The 15,105-nt window shown below is 52.3% G+C and overlaps 1 protein-coding gene across 6 annotated transcripts in view; it reads left to right on the top strand.

Annotated features, from left to right (window-relative positions):
* Positions 1–15,105, top strand: part of DYSF (dysferlin) — a 198,223-nt gene that overhangs the window by 17,386 nt on the left and 165,732 nt on the right. For all 6 annotated transcript variants that reach the window (XM_025213299.1, XM_025213297.1, XM_025213301.1 and 3 more), the window contains exon 3: positions 5,588–5,679. In XM_025213299.1, coding sequence (XP_025069084.1) covers positions 5,588–5,679 — 92 coding nt within the window. The remainder of the gene's footprint in view (positions 1–5,587; positions 5,680–15,105) is intronic.

The raw sequence follows: 15,105 nt of genomic DNA, 5'->3' as shown, positions 1-15,105 counted from the left end.
CAGGTGCCCCAGTCTCTCCTCGTAGGGCTTGGTCTGCAGGCCCTTAACCATACGAGTGGCCCTTCTCTGGACCCTCTCCAGGTTATCCTCATCTCTCTTGAAGTGCGGCGCCCAGAATTGCACGCAGTACTCCAACTGCGGTCTGAGAAGCGCCTGATAGAGGGGAAGTATCACCTCCTTGGATCTGTTCGTCATGCATCTGCTGATGCACGATAAAGTGCCGTTAGCTTTTCTGATGGCTTTGTCACGCTGCCGACTCATGTTCATCTTGGAGTCCTCTAGGACTGCAAGATGCCTTTCCACTTCCGTGCCACCCAGCAGGTCATTCCCTAGGCTGTAGGTGTGCTGGACATTTTTCCTCCCTAGGTGCAGCACTTTGCATTTCTCCTTGTTGAACTGCATTCTGTTGTTTTCTGCCCACTTGTCCAACCTGTCCAGGTCTGCTTGCAGCTGTTCCCTGCCCTCCGGCGTGTCCACTTCTCCCCATAGCTTTGTGTCATCTGCAAACTTGGACAGAGTACATTTCACTCCCTCGTCCAAGTCGCTGATGAAGACATTAAAGACCTTGTATAGGAGAGATCGAGTGGACAAAAGGGGCAGAGGTGTAGCTCTCTATGTCAAGGAAAGCTATGCATCCCTGAAAGCTGACATTGGCACCCAGGGTGGACAACTAGAGACCCTCTGGGTTAAAATCCATGGGAACACAGCACAGGGGACACAATGGTGGGAGTCTACTACAGACATCTGACCCAGGATCAAGAGCTTGACCAAGAGTTCACCAGGGAATTGGCTGAGGCTGCATGCTCCCGGTGCATGGTTGTCATGGGAGACTTCAATCACCCTGACATCTTGTGGGAAGAGCACTCGGCCAAATCCGAATGGTCTCAAAGCTTTCTCATATGTGTGGATGAGCTCTATATTTCTCAAAAAGTCTTCAGGCTGATGAGAGGTAAAGTGCTGCTCGACCTCGTACTGGCAATGGGGGATGACCTAATCAGTGACCTAACAATTGAAGGGAAGCTGGGTGACAGCGACCATGAGCTGATTACCTTCACCATCCACCATAAAGCTGGCAAGTCAGTCAGCAATACAGAAGTCCTCAACTTCAGGAAAGCTGACTTTAACAAGCTCAGGAGGTTTGTCAGTGAGTCCCTAAGAGATCACGGCCCAAAGGGGAGGGAAGTTCAGGATGAGTGGTTGCTCCTTAAGGGAGCTATCTTGGATTCTGCCCATTTAGCAGGGGTCCTATTCCTCCCTGGGCCTTCCTTTTACTCCCTATATATCTAAAGAACAATTTCTTGTTATCCTTTACTTGGGATGCCATCCTCAGCTCCATGGTAGCTTTGGCCCGTCTAACTGCCTCCCTACAAGCGCGAGCAGAGGAGGTATATTCGTCTTTGGTCTTTGGGTCTGACTAAACCATCCCAACCAAGGGTCTAATTAAACCGTCCCAACCAAGGGTCTAACTAAACCATCTCAACCAGGGGTCTAACTAAATCATCCTGACCAAGGGTCTGACTAAAACCATCCCAACCAAGGGTCTAACTAAACCATCTCAACCAGAGGTCGAATTAAACCATGCCGACTAAGGATCTGACTGAAACCATCCCAACCAAGGGTGTAACTAAAACCATCCCAACCAGGGGTCCAACTAAAACCACCCCGACCAAGGGTCTAATTAAACCATCCCGACCAAGGGTCTGACTAAACCATCCCGAGTAAGGGTCTGACTAAATCATCTCAACCAGGGGTCTAATTAAAACCATCCTGACTAAGGGTCCAACTAAACCATCCCAACCAAGGGTGTAACTAAAACCATCCCTGCCAAGGGTCTGTCCAAGCTGCTCTTGAGCCCTTCCAGGGATGGAGACCCCGCAGCTGCTCTGGGCGCCTGTTGCAAGGCTCGGCCGCGCTGAGCGAGCTCTTTCTGCCTCATTGCCAACCAAAGTGGTTGCAAGTTACGACTCTTTCCTTGTCCTGCCTCCTGCGGCCACAGAGATCAGTCTATCTCCATCCTCCTTGTAACCCCCCTTCAGGTGAATGAAGATGGTTATTACATCCCGCCTCATTCTTCTCTTCTCCAGGCAAAATAATTCCCATGCATCCCACCTCTCCTTGGCAATCATTTCCCAGGTCTCTCATCACTGTTGTTGCAGGCTTTCTAACTTGTCCCCTGCCCCAATGCTATACGTAATTCCTCCCCCCCCCAAAAGGATCTAAATCCAGTGGTTCGCTAGCTGAGGGAATTTTTGCTCAAGTTTGTGAGGTCCAGACACCCTGGTTTTTCAGTGTATTTCATCCCAAACAGGCTCTGAAGCTGTGGTCAGATGGGTCTGGCCAGTGGGGGTTTTCGCCCCCTGTAGCGGGGCTCACGGCCCTCAACCTGGGATCTCTTGAGCATCTCTTAACGACCTTTGCAGCAGCAGGACGTGGGCCACTGTGGTCTCCCTGCTTTCCCTGGGGCAGGTTTGGGCGCGATGTCTCATGTTGGCTCAGGGTTGACTGTGTCGGTTTGCTATCAGGTTAGATCACGGATTTGTATATTGTTTAGATGGGGATGATCCTGGCTCATCATATGGTTATACCGGCTATCCCAGCATAAAGGCATCATGTGTCCTGGGGTTTGGACTAGGTGAGCTCCAGAGGTCCCTTCCACCCTGGCCTCTCTTGGACTCTGCTTGAGAAAGTACCATTGCTGCAAGCCCTTTTTAAAGCCTCACGTCATCCATGGAGTGTCATAACATGCTCATTTACCTGCGTGCGTAAAGGAGTCTTATGCCCATTTTACGGATTGGGAAAACCGAGGCGTGGGATTGCTCGCATGACTTTCTCGGGGCCACCGTGGGAGCCTGTGCCTGAGCAGAGAGTCAAACCCATACATCCTGCTCCATCTGTTGTCCTGCTTCCTTGCTCATAAGCATCGGCACCTAGGCCCACATCATCGCTGCCTCGACGGGCTCTTGGGTGGGGAGGAAGAAAGACGATGGGGGAAGTAGGAATGTCCTGCTCTGACAATGCACCCTCCCTGTCAGCTTGCAAATTAGGAGCTGCCAGGATCCTGGGGCTGCTTGTTGGAGTCTCCGAGGACGAAGGCACGATCTTATCAGAAGCTGTCGGTGAGCTCGAGTGCCTTGGGATGTGGCTTCAGCGCTCCCAAAACAAGGGAGCTGGTCCTTGCCGGGAAAAGCCGCTTCCTGTCTGCGGCACAGGGAACAGCTGAACTCCGTCCTGTCTGGCACGTGAACCCACGTCCTTCCCCTTCCCTCCTTGCTGCTCAGGATGAAGTGTCCAGCTTAAAATAAAACAGCAAGAATAGAGATGGGTGGGGATCGCCAGTCCCACGAACATCCGAGTTTTGGAAGAGCCCCTCCGCCCCAAACTGGGGTGAAAAGTCCACCCCTCACCAGCACCACGGTGCGGGCAAACTCCGGCGGTTGTGTCGAGAGTCTGGCAGCGTCGCTCCACCATTGATTTTCAACATTTTTCTTTTAAACTTTATTGGAGAGAGTCCAGTGGAGGGCAGTAAAAATGATTCAGGGGCTGGGGGACAGGATCGGAGAGGAAAGGTGGAGGGAAATGGGCTAATTTGGTCTACAGAAGAGCAGACTGAGGGGGATTGAAGAGCAGCCTTCACCTCCCTGCAGGGGGGCTGCAAAGAGGACGGAGCTGGGCTGGTCTCAGTGGGGGCAGACGGCAGGACAAGGAGCAATGGGCTCAAGCTGCAGCAAGGGAAGTTGAGGTTGGATATTAGGAGAAACTTTCTCAGTAGGAGGGTGGTGAAGCACCAGACCAGGCTCCCCAGAGAGGTGGTGCAGTCTCCATCCTTGGAGGTTTTTAAGGTCTAACTAGACAAAGCCTCGTCTGGGATGATGCAGTTGGGGCTGATCCTGCTTGGAGCAGGGGTTGCACTAGATGTGACCTCCTGAGCTCCCTTCCAATCCTCATTTTCTATGTTTTAAACCATTTTTCATCCCATTTAGCGTTCAGTTTCAAAATCAAAGTCCTATTGAGTAAAAAAAAAATGGAAATTTTCCATTTTTTTTTGAAGTCCATCTTTCTTGACTGTTTTTAGACTTGATTTCCACACTTGTTTTTGATCAACAAACCCCTCCAGAAACCAGCAGTGTCCTACGGAAAGTTTGAAAAGTTGGAGGAAATAAGATATCAAAAAAAAAAAAAATTAATTCCTGGTCTGTGTATTTAACATGAGCACTGACCCTCCCACTTCCCCCGGCTGGTTGATTGATATGTCCATTCTACAGAGGGAAAGACTGAGGCACAAGGAAAACAAGTGTCTGGCGCAGGATTTCAGAGGGGATTAGAAATCCAGGACCTTGGCTTCCAGCCTTGCACGGATCTGAGCACGTTGGTGTCCTTTTTCAGTGACACGGAAGAAGTGAGCTTGAGATACTGTGTTGACTTTGACCTCTTGTAACTGCATTAAAAGCCCCCCTGGTCTTTAGCCGGCTGCAGCCGGCACGGCTACACACCTCTTCCAGCCCGCAGCATTAGGAGTGGCTTAAAGCAATCAAGATGTTTTTAAATAGATTGCATCCTAGCTGGGTTTAATTGCTTCCTGGTTTCTGAGCTTTTAGCGTGCGCTCGAGTCCCCTTTCCAGGTGGTTCTGTGCAGACACAACATTGAGAAACTTCATGTTTTTAAATTAAGCAAAGTCTGAGATTTTCAGGTAATTGTGGCTTTGCAGGAGCTGGGGCTTTAAGGAAAACTTCAAGTATTGGGAGACTCCTGACGGGAGTCTAGGGAACAGGACCAATGCGGAGAGGTTGGCAGAACTGGGATTATTTAGTTCGGGGAACAGACGACCATGAGAATAGTCTTCAAAAATACTTGAAAGAGGATGATCATCGTTTAGGCTCTATGCACAAGTAGTAACAACTGCAAAAGGAGAAGTTTTGCATTGGAGATTCGGAAGATTTTCTAACTCTGAGGGTGGGTGAGGGCTGGGACATACCCAGAGAGGCAATGGGATCTGCATGGCTGGAAGTGTTTCGGAGCAGGTTAGGTGCACACTTGCCGGGGCTGGGTTAGCCAGGACTGGAGCGAGGGCTGGGTGAGGACCCCGGGATGGCCCGGCGATAAGCTCAGGACATCTGCAGCTCCACTTTGATGGGGAGAGCATAGCTCGGGTTGTGCAGTGTTGCTGTTGGGAAGTGCAGCTGCTTTGCCGTCAACATGGTTTGAATGCAGCAAGGTCGGAGCCTTGTAGCCGTGGCGTGCTGTTTCAGTGACACTTTTCAGCAGAAAAGTCCAGCCTTGAAATATTTCGAAGGGGCAAAATGTGCTTACTTTGGTTCAGACTTGTCGGAGGCCGGGCAGGGGATGCTTCACTGCTGTTTTGCAACGGTCTCCCATACTTGGGACATTTCCCTGTTTCTGAACTGACATTTATCTGGCAGGCCCATTCCCGGGTAAACTCCAAAGCCTTTTTTCTTCTTACTGTGTTTGGATTCAGAACGAAAAATCACGCTGTGATACCCGAATGTGCCCCCAGGACCGAGACAAGGTCTCCCAGCTATTAGTGGAGTCTGTGGAGCAGCTTTTTAGCTCTTTCTCTTCTTGCTCCAGGGGTTCGAGTGGGATCTGAAAGGCGTTCCCTTAGACCAGAGCTGTGAGCTCAGCGTCATCGTGAAAGACCATGAGACCATGGGAAGAAACAGGTAAGACCCGTTCCCTGGGCTTCTCTGCGTCTTGGGCACGCGGGTGGGTTTAAGGGGGTCAGGTAGCTCCTAGCCCAAAACTCCCAGAAGAAATCCCTCATGTGGCCTTGTTTTCTCCCCTTTACAACCCTCCGGTTCTGCCCAGCGCTTTGCATCCTCTTCCCTTCTTGCCCCATGCCAATGGGTGCATGGATGAAACAGGCTCCTGCATCAGTGGTGCTGCATTATATAGCTCCTTTACCCAGATGCCAAAGTAGGGCAAGGTCTTCTGGCAGCACTGGGTGGCTAATTCCTGCTCCCCTTAGCCTTGCCTGGCTAGCACCACGGGCTGTAGGGCAACCACGGACAAGGTTTACCTCTCCTGAACTGCTAGGGACATGGTTGAGGTCTGTGCTGGGTGCAATGCGCTCTGTTTAAGTGCCTGGCCTTGGGACTGGAGGCAGGCTGGGAATTGCCCAGACCCCACATGCACAGGAACAGCCCTGCTAAGCTGTTTGCATCTCGTTAAGGCCTCCGGGAAGCTGATACCTTTGATAGCAGCCTTGGAGTGGGCAGGACTCAGCCGGTTCAGAGCGCGTCGGATGCTGTGGAATTAGTGGTTCCTAATGAGCACTGATAATTATGCCATTAACTGGAGCGCAGTTGGGTTGCGTAGGAGACAGCGGGGCCTCTCCAGCTTCAGCAGTTTATGCATTTAATGAAGTAACCAATATTAGGTCCAATGTAAGCTGGAACTGGGATGCAGCTATGCAAACGATGCAATTAGCCTAAAGCATAATGAAGGGAGTTGGCTTTCGATGCACAGGTCACACACCTGGTCCTAAAAGAGGATAACGGTGTACTACTGCTGCCAGCTATTGGAGGTGCTCCTTTAGCTGAAGCAGTAGAGGGTTTGTGCTAGGATGGGGAAAGTCTTGGGTTCAGAGCTGGAAGGGGGGTTATTTTATACACCCCCTGTACAACACACCACCTCCTGATTTCAGAGGGGCCTGGGGCTGCCTCATGCCCCACGCTGACCTTTCCCTGCGGCATGCGGCACGCGCGAATGCTCAGCCTCCCACGCGCTGCCCGGGGAGCTGGAGTCGCCCGGGAGAGGCCTCGAGGAATGTCCTGCACGGCCGACGGAGGCGGATGCCGTCTCCTGTGCAAAACAGGGGCCTGCTCCTATCCTGCACGGGGTGGGCATGGGGCTGGGAGCTGCGCTTGCTGCCCCAGGAGGAGGGCAAGAGCCACATCCACGCATGGCGCGCTCCTGTAGCCGCCGGCCACGTGTTTGGAGGCTCTTCTCCTGGGTCTTGTCCCCTTCCCTGGGAATCACCGGGCGCTATCACTCCTCACCAAGCCTGGTGCATGTTGCTGCTCATACTAATGATTAATTAAAGAGAGAGTTTAATGCATTTGCCCAAGGGACAATAAGAGTGCGGCCACCTGTGACTATCATCCCAGAGGGGTGCTTCGTGTCCTAAAGCAATGGGTGGTCCCTGTTTTTGAAGGTCTTTGTATATCAAATGCTGCTCCCAGTTGGGGAGGGGGGACCTCAAACAAAGGTACATGTGTTCGGAGGCAAACGCAGGGAAAGGGACCGTGCCAGAGGCCTGGGGGTCTCGGGGGCTGTGGCTGCTGCTAGCTGATTCCTCGTGGGAGGGCATGCTGGTGGGTGGCAGCACGAAGCATTTGGCCGGTTGGACGGAGAGCTCAAATCCTGCTTTGTGTCCAAGCCAGGCTGAGATTGCTTTGCTCCTGGGCAAGCAGCCGCTGGGAGGGGGGCGGTTTCTGTATTAGCAGCCTTGTTTCCACTGGGATTTCCATGATCTGCACCTTTCAGGTCTCTTTGCTTTTTAAACCCAGCCCCTTTCCCTTTGGGAATATCGTTCTCTGCTTCTCTGCCTGGGATTGGGGTGGGTGGAGGTGACTCCTCACTGATGGTGAGCAGGGGGTTCATACCCCCACCCCTATTTCTCTTCCACAGATGGAGAAGGGATTTTCTCCCCTGGTTGGATTGGGGGGGGGCGTTACCATCCTCTGTAGCAGGGGGCACAGCCTCCAGTGCATTCGAACAACCACTGCAGCAGCAGGACCCTGCCAGCCCTTGCCCCCCTGCTTTACCTGGAGCAAGACCCAGGTGTCCCAGATGGGACGGACCTAGGGTCTGACCCAGGACATGGCACTTCTTATGTTAGCTGCCACGTCCTGGGTCAGACCCCGGGTCCGTCTCACCCAGTCTCCCATGCTGCACAGGGCTGGAGGGAGAGCGCCCAGGGCTGAGCGGGGTTTTCCCCCGTTCCTTTCTCCCTGCGGCCTCCAGCATCGAGGTCCAGGCAGGGCTGATGGAGGCCGTGCCCCTCGCTCCCCACTCAATAGCTCCCAATGCCCCAATGCATGTTATAAACCCTTATCCCATCCTCCCTCAAGCGTCTCTTTTCTAAACTGAACAGGCCTGGCTTTTCCCCGCGGTCCCTGAGCACGATGGCTGGGCCCATTTTGCAGACAGGGAGCCGGAGGCACTGGCAGGCAAAGTGACGTGACTCAACTCAGGGAGCTTGTTAGATTAGGGACGAGCGTGCCGTGCTCCTGCCCTGGAGTGGTAGAGCTCAAATCTTTGACCCGAGAGATAGCGGCTGCTGGGGCAGTCGTGCTTCGTGGGTGGAAGACTGTGCAAGGCCGTCTGCATCTATAGAGGCGTTAAAGGAGCAGGACTGGAGAGGCCGTCAGGCGTCCATCTGGTGCCGCCCACCCCAGCCAAGCGCTCGTTTAATCTGCGCTTGGGACAGCACAGCCTCTCCGGGTCAACTTGGTAATATCCACGCTCGAATCTCCCTTCTTGCATTTTAAGCCCATCCTACTTGCTCTTGCATGCCAGGAACAATTGATGGCTATCCTGTTTATAGCTGTTGAAGACTTATTAAATGCCTTCATCCGTCATCTTATTTTTTCTAGTCTAAATCCCGGTTCTTCCAGCCTCTTCCCGTAAGTCATGCTGCCCTCTGAGTATTTTTGTTGCTCTCGCCTGGACTCTTTCCGGTCTCTCTACATCCTTCCCGGAGCGCGGTGCCCAAACCTGGATGCAGGCGCCCAGGTGAGGCTGCCCCGGGGATGGATGGAGCGGAAGGGTCACTTCCGCCCCGCTCCTGCAAACACGGGTCTTGTTCCTCGCGGCACAGACGATCCTCTTCTGCAGCCTCATCAGGCGTTCCTCATTTTGCCTGCATGCATTTGATTGCATTTCCCAAAGGACAAGTGCCAGGTGATTTCATCCAGTTCACTGGTTTCCAGTATATCCAGGCCAGTCTGACTCCTAATCTAGAGTGCTTGCTACCCATGCACAGCGAACAACCTTCAGTTCATAAGTTCAACGGGGTGAAATATGGGTGAAAAGGATGCAAATCCCCCTGATCATCACATGCAGAACAGGCTCTGCCCAGAGGTCCGTGCCCAAGCTTTGGGGGCACAGGGCTGCCATTCTTCAGGGCAGGTCACCCCGAGTTCACGGGCGGATCTAGGGGTGCACCGTGCACACCCGTCACATACAACACTACACTTATTCAGTCGAAGAGAAAGAGAAGCTTTACTCATAAACTAGGAGCTTAGTTGAACGTCAGAGCAAAACCCAAAGGAACTACGGGAATGTGCACCAATTTGCAAGGATATATATAAATGCAACCAAAAAAAAAATAGCCAAAAGAGACTGTCCCGTTAGTCCTGTAGTCCTTATCGTTAACTGTACGTCTCTTATTCACATTCATAAAACAATCTTGCCTTCTTGAGCATCTTGACAGCACCCCCAATACTGCGTAGACTGGAAGGCACCTCGCGAGGTCATCGGGTCCAGCCCCCTTCACCGTCGGCCGGGTCTGTGCCTGAGTTTAGCCCGACCGCACCTGAGCAAAAGTTTTTGGCTAGAGCTAAAAACAGTCTGCGAGGCTGTGAAATGGAAGAGATGTTACCCATGATGGGCTAACAGACAGCAACACGGCAGGTGAAAGGAGAGTTCGAACAGGGAAAAATCAAAGCTAGAGAGAGATTAACAGGGCAATAGCCATGAAGTCAGTCGAGTCCCCAGTAATGCCTGATTAGCAAAGCTGTCCTTCCCAAGCAACTGATTTTAAACTTTGGGTGGAGCAGGCATCACAGGGGGGTGCGACAGCAACATTGCACCCCCCTGCATCTGGTTTACTTTTTGCACGTCAGGTTTAGGATGGAGTAGAGTAGAGTAAAGGGTTGTTTAAAGGAGTGTGCGTCCAGATACGAAGAACTGAACAGGGCTGGAAAAGTCTCTGATCCTTCAGCACGGAGAGGAAGACCTGGGGCAGCTCCTCGCCTGGCTGCCGGCGCAGGGTTTCTTGTCTCTTCCCCCTGCAAGTCATTATCCGCATTATCTTGGATCCGGTCCAGTCCAGCCGTTCTCATGGTCTATAAAAAGGCCGTCCGTCTGAGAATAGAAAGCAGATGATTAAAACCCAAAGTATCCCGTGCTGTTGAGCTCGCCGCACAAGCCAAGCAGAGGGGCTGGGAGAAATCCCGTTTGTGGGGGTGCTGCTATGGGTTCCCATACGGTGCAAACAGACTGTGGGTCCCTGGGCAGGGCCAGGCACCTGTGCGATGCTGGTCTTTTACCTTTGGCTCCATTCGGCTTCTCTGCCGACGGAGGGTGAGATGCCCTCTATTTGAATGTGCATCTCCAGTGCCTGCCGGGAGCACTGATTGCAGCAGCGTGCAAGGAGCCTTGCTAATCAAGCTGATTAATACTTGCTCCAGGGAGCCGTCCAAGCTGATGCTTGAAGGGCAATGCTGTGGGTGTCTTCACAAGTTGGCTGGGGGGCATCTAGTGATTGATTCCCCTGCATCCAAAATGCTAGGAGGGACCTGCCAGGGTCACCGCAAGGCAATGGCTGCAGGGAGGTCCAAAGCCAAGCAGCAATCTTGGAAAACTCTGCCTGGGTCTTGCTGGGGGGTGCAGGCGGGGGCCGCGCTAGCTGTATTTCTAGGCAGGTGTGTATTGCTGCCTTGCGTCTTTTGCTTTGGATCAGTTTGGTCCATTTTGCAATCGGCAGCCTCTGCCCCGGGGAGCTACTGGATCCAACCTCTGGCAGGGGCTTCACTCGCGCTGCGGCTGGCAAGGAGCTTTGCCCATGCCACGCTGCAGCTGGATCCTCCGTCGGACCCAGCCTATGTTGGACCCCAGCCGCTTTGGCTGCTGTAGGGCAGCCAGGGCAAATGCAGCGGCGTGGATCAGAGAGCCAGCTGCATTTTGGGCAGCGTGTGGCTGCGGGCCAGGTGACGCAGCAGATGGATCTGGAGCTGCAGTCTGGGTTAGGAGGTGAATGATGGCCCTGCAGGCATTTCTGAACAGCTGCCAGGATTTCTCCTTTTTCTGCTCTGCTCCAGAGGCCTTTTAAAGCCGCGGCAGCTAAAGGGAGCTCCCAGCTCAGCCACGAGCTATGTGCGCGCTGCAGAAGCGAGCGCAGGGCTCTGGCCTGCGACCTCGGGGCTGTGCTGGAGTTACCCAGCTGGCTTATATTTGCCCAGATCCTTTGCCCCTGCAGACCGGCCTCCTGGTATCTTCGCTCCGGGACCCGGCGCTGCTCACTCCCAGCTCCCTGCCCAGTGGTGCCGGGTCTTAAATATGAAATGATCACATTAGATGCTCATGTTTTTGTATTTTGTGAAAACCTTAAAAAAAAAGGGATGCAAATAAGTCACCTTCTTTTTTAAGTAATGCCTTATATTGCTATCATCACATTCTGCGCCGCTCTACTTGACACTCCCCTCTATGATGTTTTGTTTTTCCGGCTGGTTAAACTGAATTGATGATAATGATTATTATTTCCTCTTTGCTTTGCAGTTCAGGTCTGTGCGTTGTAAATCTTCCACGCTTTAATTTGCAACTTACTGCGTTAGGTCCATGCCCGGAGTTCACAAACGAGGCAAGCACACAACCCCTTTGCCTTTCTGTTGACTTCAGACCGCACGTAGCATTTTAAAATAAAGCTCTTAGCATTATTACACAATGAGATTTAGTTATGCGGTCGTTGTGCAGTTACTTTATATCGCTCGCTGTAAGTCTCCGGTTAAAGATAAATGGCAAATCTTTTCCACCTTCACTTTAGTCCCTGTCCAATTCCAGTCCAGCGAGAGTGAGAATTAGGTTATCAAAGTTGAAGCGTTTCTTTATTTCGAGGCAAGCAGCCATAAGAAAGCTCGGACAGCAAAGCTGAAAGTCGATTAGTGACTTGGGTTTCGCTATATGCTGCATCAGTTAACAGCACCAAAACTTACTGTACGCTTTGAGCACTTTTAGTGTTATCTATTGCACATTGTGCAAGAGGTGAAGGTATCATGCAAATATTATAATTATTGCATACTTGGCAATGCTGTTTCTGCCTCAGGCATCGAGGAACAGAGAAACCTCCTTCATCCAGACCTGTCGTGTTTTGAACAGAAGCAAAGCTGCTGAGCCCGAACAGAGCCGCCCGCTCCTCTCCTCTCCTCGCCTCCCCTCGTGGTAGGGCCAGGCCTCATTGCCCGATGCCCTGCAAAGGGGATCTGGGTCTCTCTGTTCCCCCTTTCACCCTGCCAGAGGCTGAGGGGTCCAGGTTGGGTGCTGGTGCTTGTATACATACGCTCAACACCTTTGCTTTTCTGTGTCCCGATTTCTTTCCCAGAGCTGGAAGCGTGGGACCCAGCTCCCAGGCGAACGTGCCGCTTTGGAGAGGATCACCTGTGCTTATGTATTGGCTGCCATTAAGAGATTTGCTGGTTGCAAAATGGGATATCGGTTCAGGACGGGTCCCACGGGGAGAAGCAAACTCTAGCTAGGTGTGCGTGTGATCCTTAGGCAAGGGAATGGGTTGTGAGGTATTTCGAGCACTCGCAGGTCCGTGCGTTGGTCTTCCCAGTGCTTCTGCCCCACCGATCGGAGAAGCAAACCCTCTGAAACGAGCATCTCAGCCGTCCCATGCACCTGCTTGCTGCAGCTCTCTGTATGCCCAGCTGGTTGGCAAAGCCTCATCTTTGCAAACCAAGCCCTGCAGAGCGTCTGGACATGGCTGTACTGTCCAGCATCACCTGCCTCCACCTGCATCCGTGCTGACCGGGTGGCGAGCTGCTCCGGTCCCAGTGCTGCCGAATCGAGGCCTGGGAGACGCAGATGAAATGAGTTTCTCTTTACAAACCTTGTGGCAGTCTGCACTGTGGGTGGCTGGAAGCCGTCTTCTGGTGACTGAACTCAAGGTACGTCATGGACCAAATTTACTCCCCCTACGAAGGAAGAGCTCAGATGTCTTGGCACGCTTTCCACAGGTGTTCACGACTCTCTCTCTTTCTCTCTCCTTTGTAATGGCCTTGCTGTTCTGCTAATCAAGCTATCCTTCCTTCAGCAATTCAGCAGTCTGGTAGCTGCTCCTGGTCCTACAGCTTCTCTTCCACACCCTGCAGACAAAAAAAACACATTAACTCAGGGGTGGAAATAGCTCTCAATGAAGCATTGGATGCTTGTCGAAGATGCTCAAGAATTGGCAATTGTACCTTTAATTCTAGTGACTACGGGACTAATGAACCAACATTTTTGCCCAGTCCGTTGCATTTGACAATGATATATGATTTGGCAAGTCAGTGCACATGCCAGCAAAGATGTACTTGTTTTTGCTTCAGTCTTACACTGGATAAAATAGCCTGAGGCTCCTAGCATATTAGTGAAGTTTCTAGTTTCTTTTTAACTGGAGAAAAGCAATATGCTGTGTTATATGCAGTGATGTACTTCACCATCTGCACCCCCCCTTTTCAAAATCCTAGATCCACCCATTTGGTACTCTCTGCTTTAGCTACTAGGCCATTGCACCCAGGTGTCCCAAACCCTTTGGAGGGTGCCACACAATCATGAGCACTATGTGGTGTGCAGACACGATACATCCAGAGATTGCCAGTGCTAAAATCGTCCTGCCCTGCTGCGGTCTTGCTGAGTTTTTTGCAACGGAAGAATCGCTCTGGCATTTTTCCCAACTCCAAAAAACCGACAGTTAAGGAAGCGAAGAGCTGACATTTTCCAAGGGAAGCCTGGAGTCTAAAAAGGGTTGTGAACCCCTGTACTATACTATCCTGCCCCTTCCCCCTGCTTTTCCATACACCCTGCCCCCAGAAAATAGCAGTGTTTTGAGGGAGGGAGTGCCCACAGACAGAAAATGAAAAGGGGAGAGCAAAAGAAATCCTCTTGATCTGCAGTCACCGATGCTCATAAATATATGGTGCTGCCAGACGAGGAAATTGCAGCTTGCAGCTGCTGTGCCGTCTCTTAGCATTGCATCTCTCTCATCCTGTTTATACTATCCTACCTTTTTCTGCTTTTTTTCATTCACAAGCGTCTATGAAGTCACCCCCATCTGTGCTTCTCTGCCACATCAGCTGCATTGGGGATTACCCGGCGCTGATCCCCATGGGATGAATTTTGCCCCGCCGTGCTTTCTTGCAAAGCTTCTTGCTGTTGTCGCCCCATTCTCGATGGGTGCGGGGAGAGGAGGCCGGTCAGCTTTGCTCTCTGCTTCTCCAGGTGCTGCTCAAGCCGGAGGTTGCCCGCGGGAGCTGTGCGTACCACATTGCAAATCTGAGCCGAGAGCAAAGGAAATGGCTGTGCAGCCAACCCGCTTCTCGAGCTGGGAGGGGCAGGGGGAAGCTGCGGGCATCGCTCCCCCGGGACGTGTCCCCTCAAGCCACATCCTGCCGGTCCAGCCTCCCTGGCACCTAGGATGCTCGGAGGGACGGGAGCACTCAGGGACTCAGCAGAGCTGTCTGCGCTTCAACCTTGTTGAGCTGCGGAGTGGTCCTTGACTGTACAGCACAATCCTCACCTGGCGAAAGCCAGCATCGCTTCATTGGAGCCAATGGGGTAAATCAGCATGACTCTTCTGCTCGTCCCTCGGTCTCTGTAGATCTCTAGCCAGGGTCGGATCCTGCACGGGTGCAGTTGCAGGTGGCAGATTCCTTCTAAACTCTTCACTCCATCGGTGTTAACAACTCTGTTTCCTTTTGAATAGATGTGATGCTCCACCAGTCAAGCCAAGCTTTGTTCTGCAATCCTGCTGTCCGTTCACTGCTCCTGGGCACAGAGCTCTTATTTCACAGCCTTGCAAATGGTTTTTCCTAGATTTCATAGACATTCGGGCTGGAAGGGAGCTCGGAAGATCACCGAGTCCAGCCCCCTGCCCGAAGGGCAGGAAGTCAGCTGGGGTCATAGGATCCCAGCAAGATAAGCATCCAATTTACTCTTGAAGGTGTTCAATGTAGGTGCATGAACCACCTCCGGTGGCAGGCTGTTCCAGACCTCGGGGGCTCGGACAGTAAAGAAACTCTTCCTTATGTCCAGCCTGAAACGGTCTTGTAGTAGTTTATGACCGTTCGACCTCGTCATCCCTTGGGGCGCTCTGGTGAACAAAC

Source organism: Alligator sinensis, unplaced genomic scaffold (assembly GCF_000455745.1).
Source record: "Alligator sinensis unplaced genomic scaffold, ASM45574v1 scaffold1408_1, whole genome shotgun sequence".
NCBI classification, from domain to species: domain Eukaryota; kingdom Metazoa; phylum Chordata; order Crocodylia; family Alligatoridae; genus Alligator; species Alligator sinensis.
The sequence above is the reverse complement of the archived record's forward strand: the minus strand, read 5'-3'. Positions and strand labels throughout refer to the sequence as shown.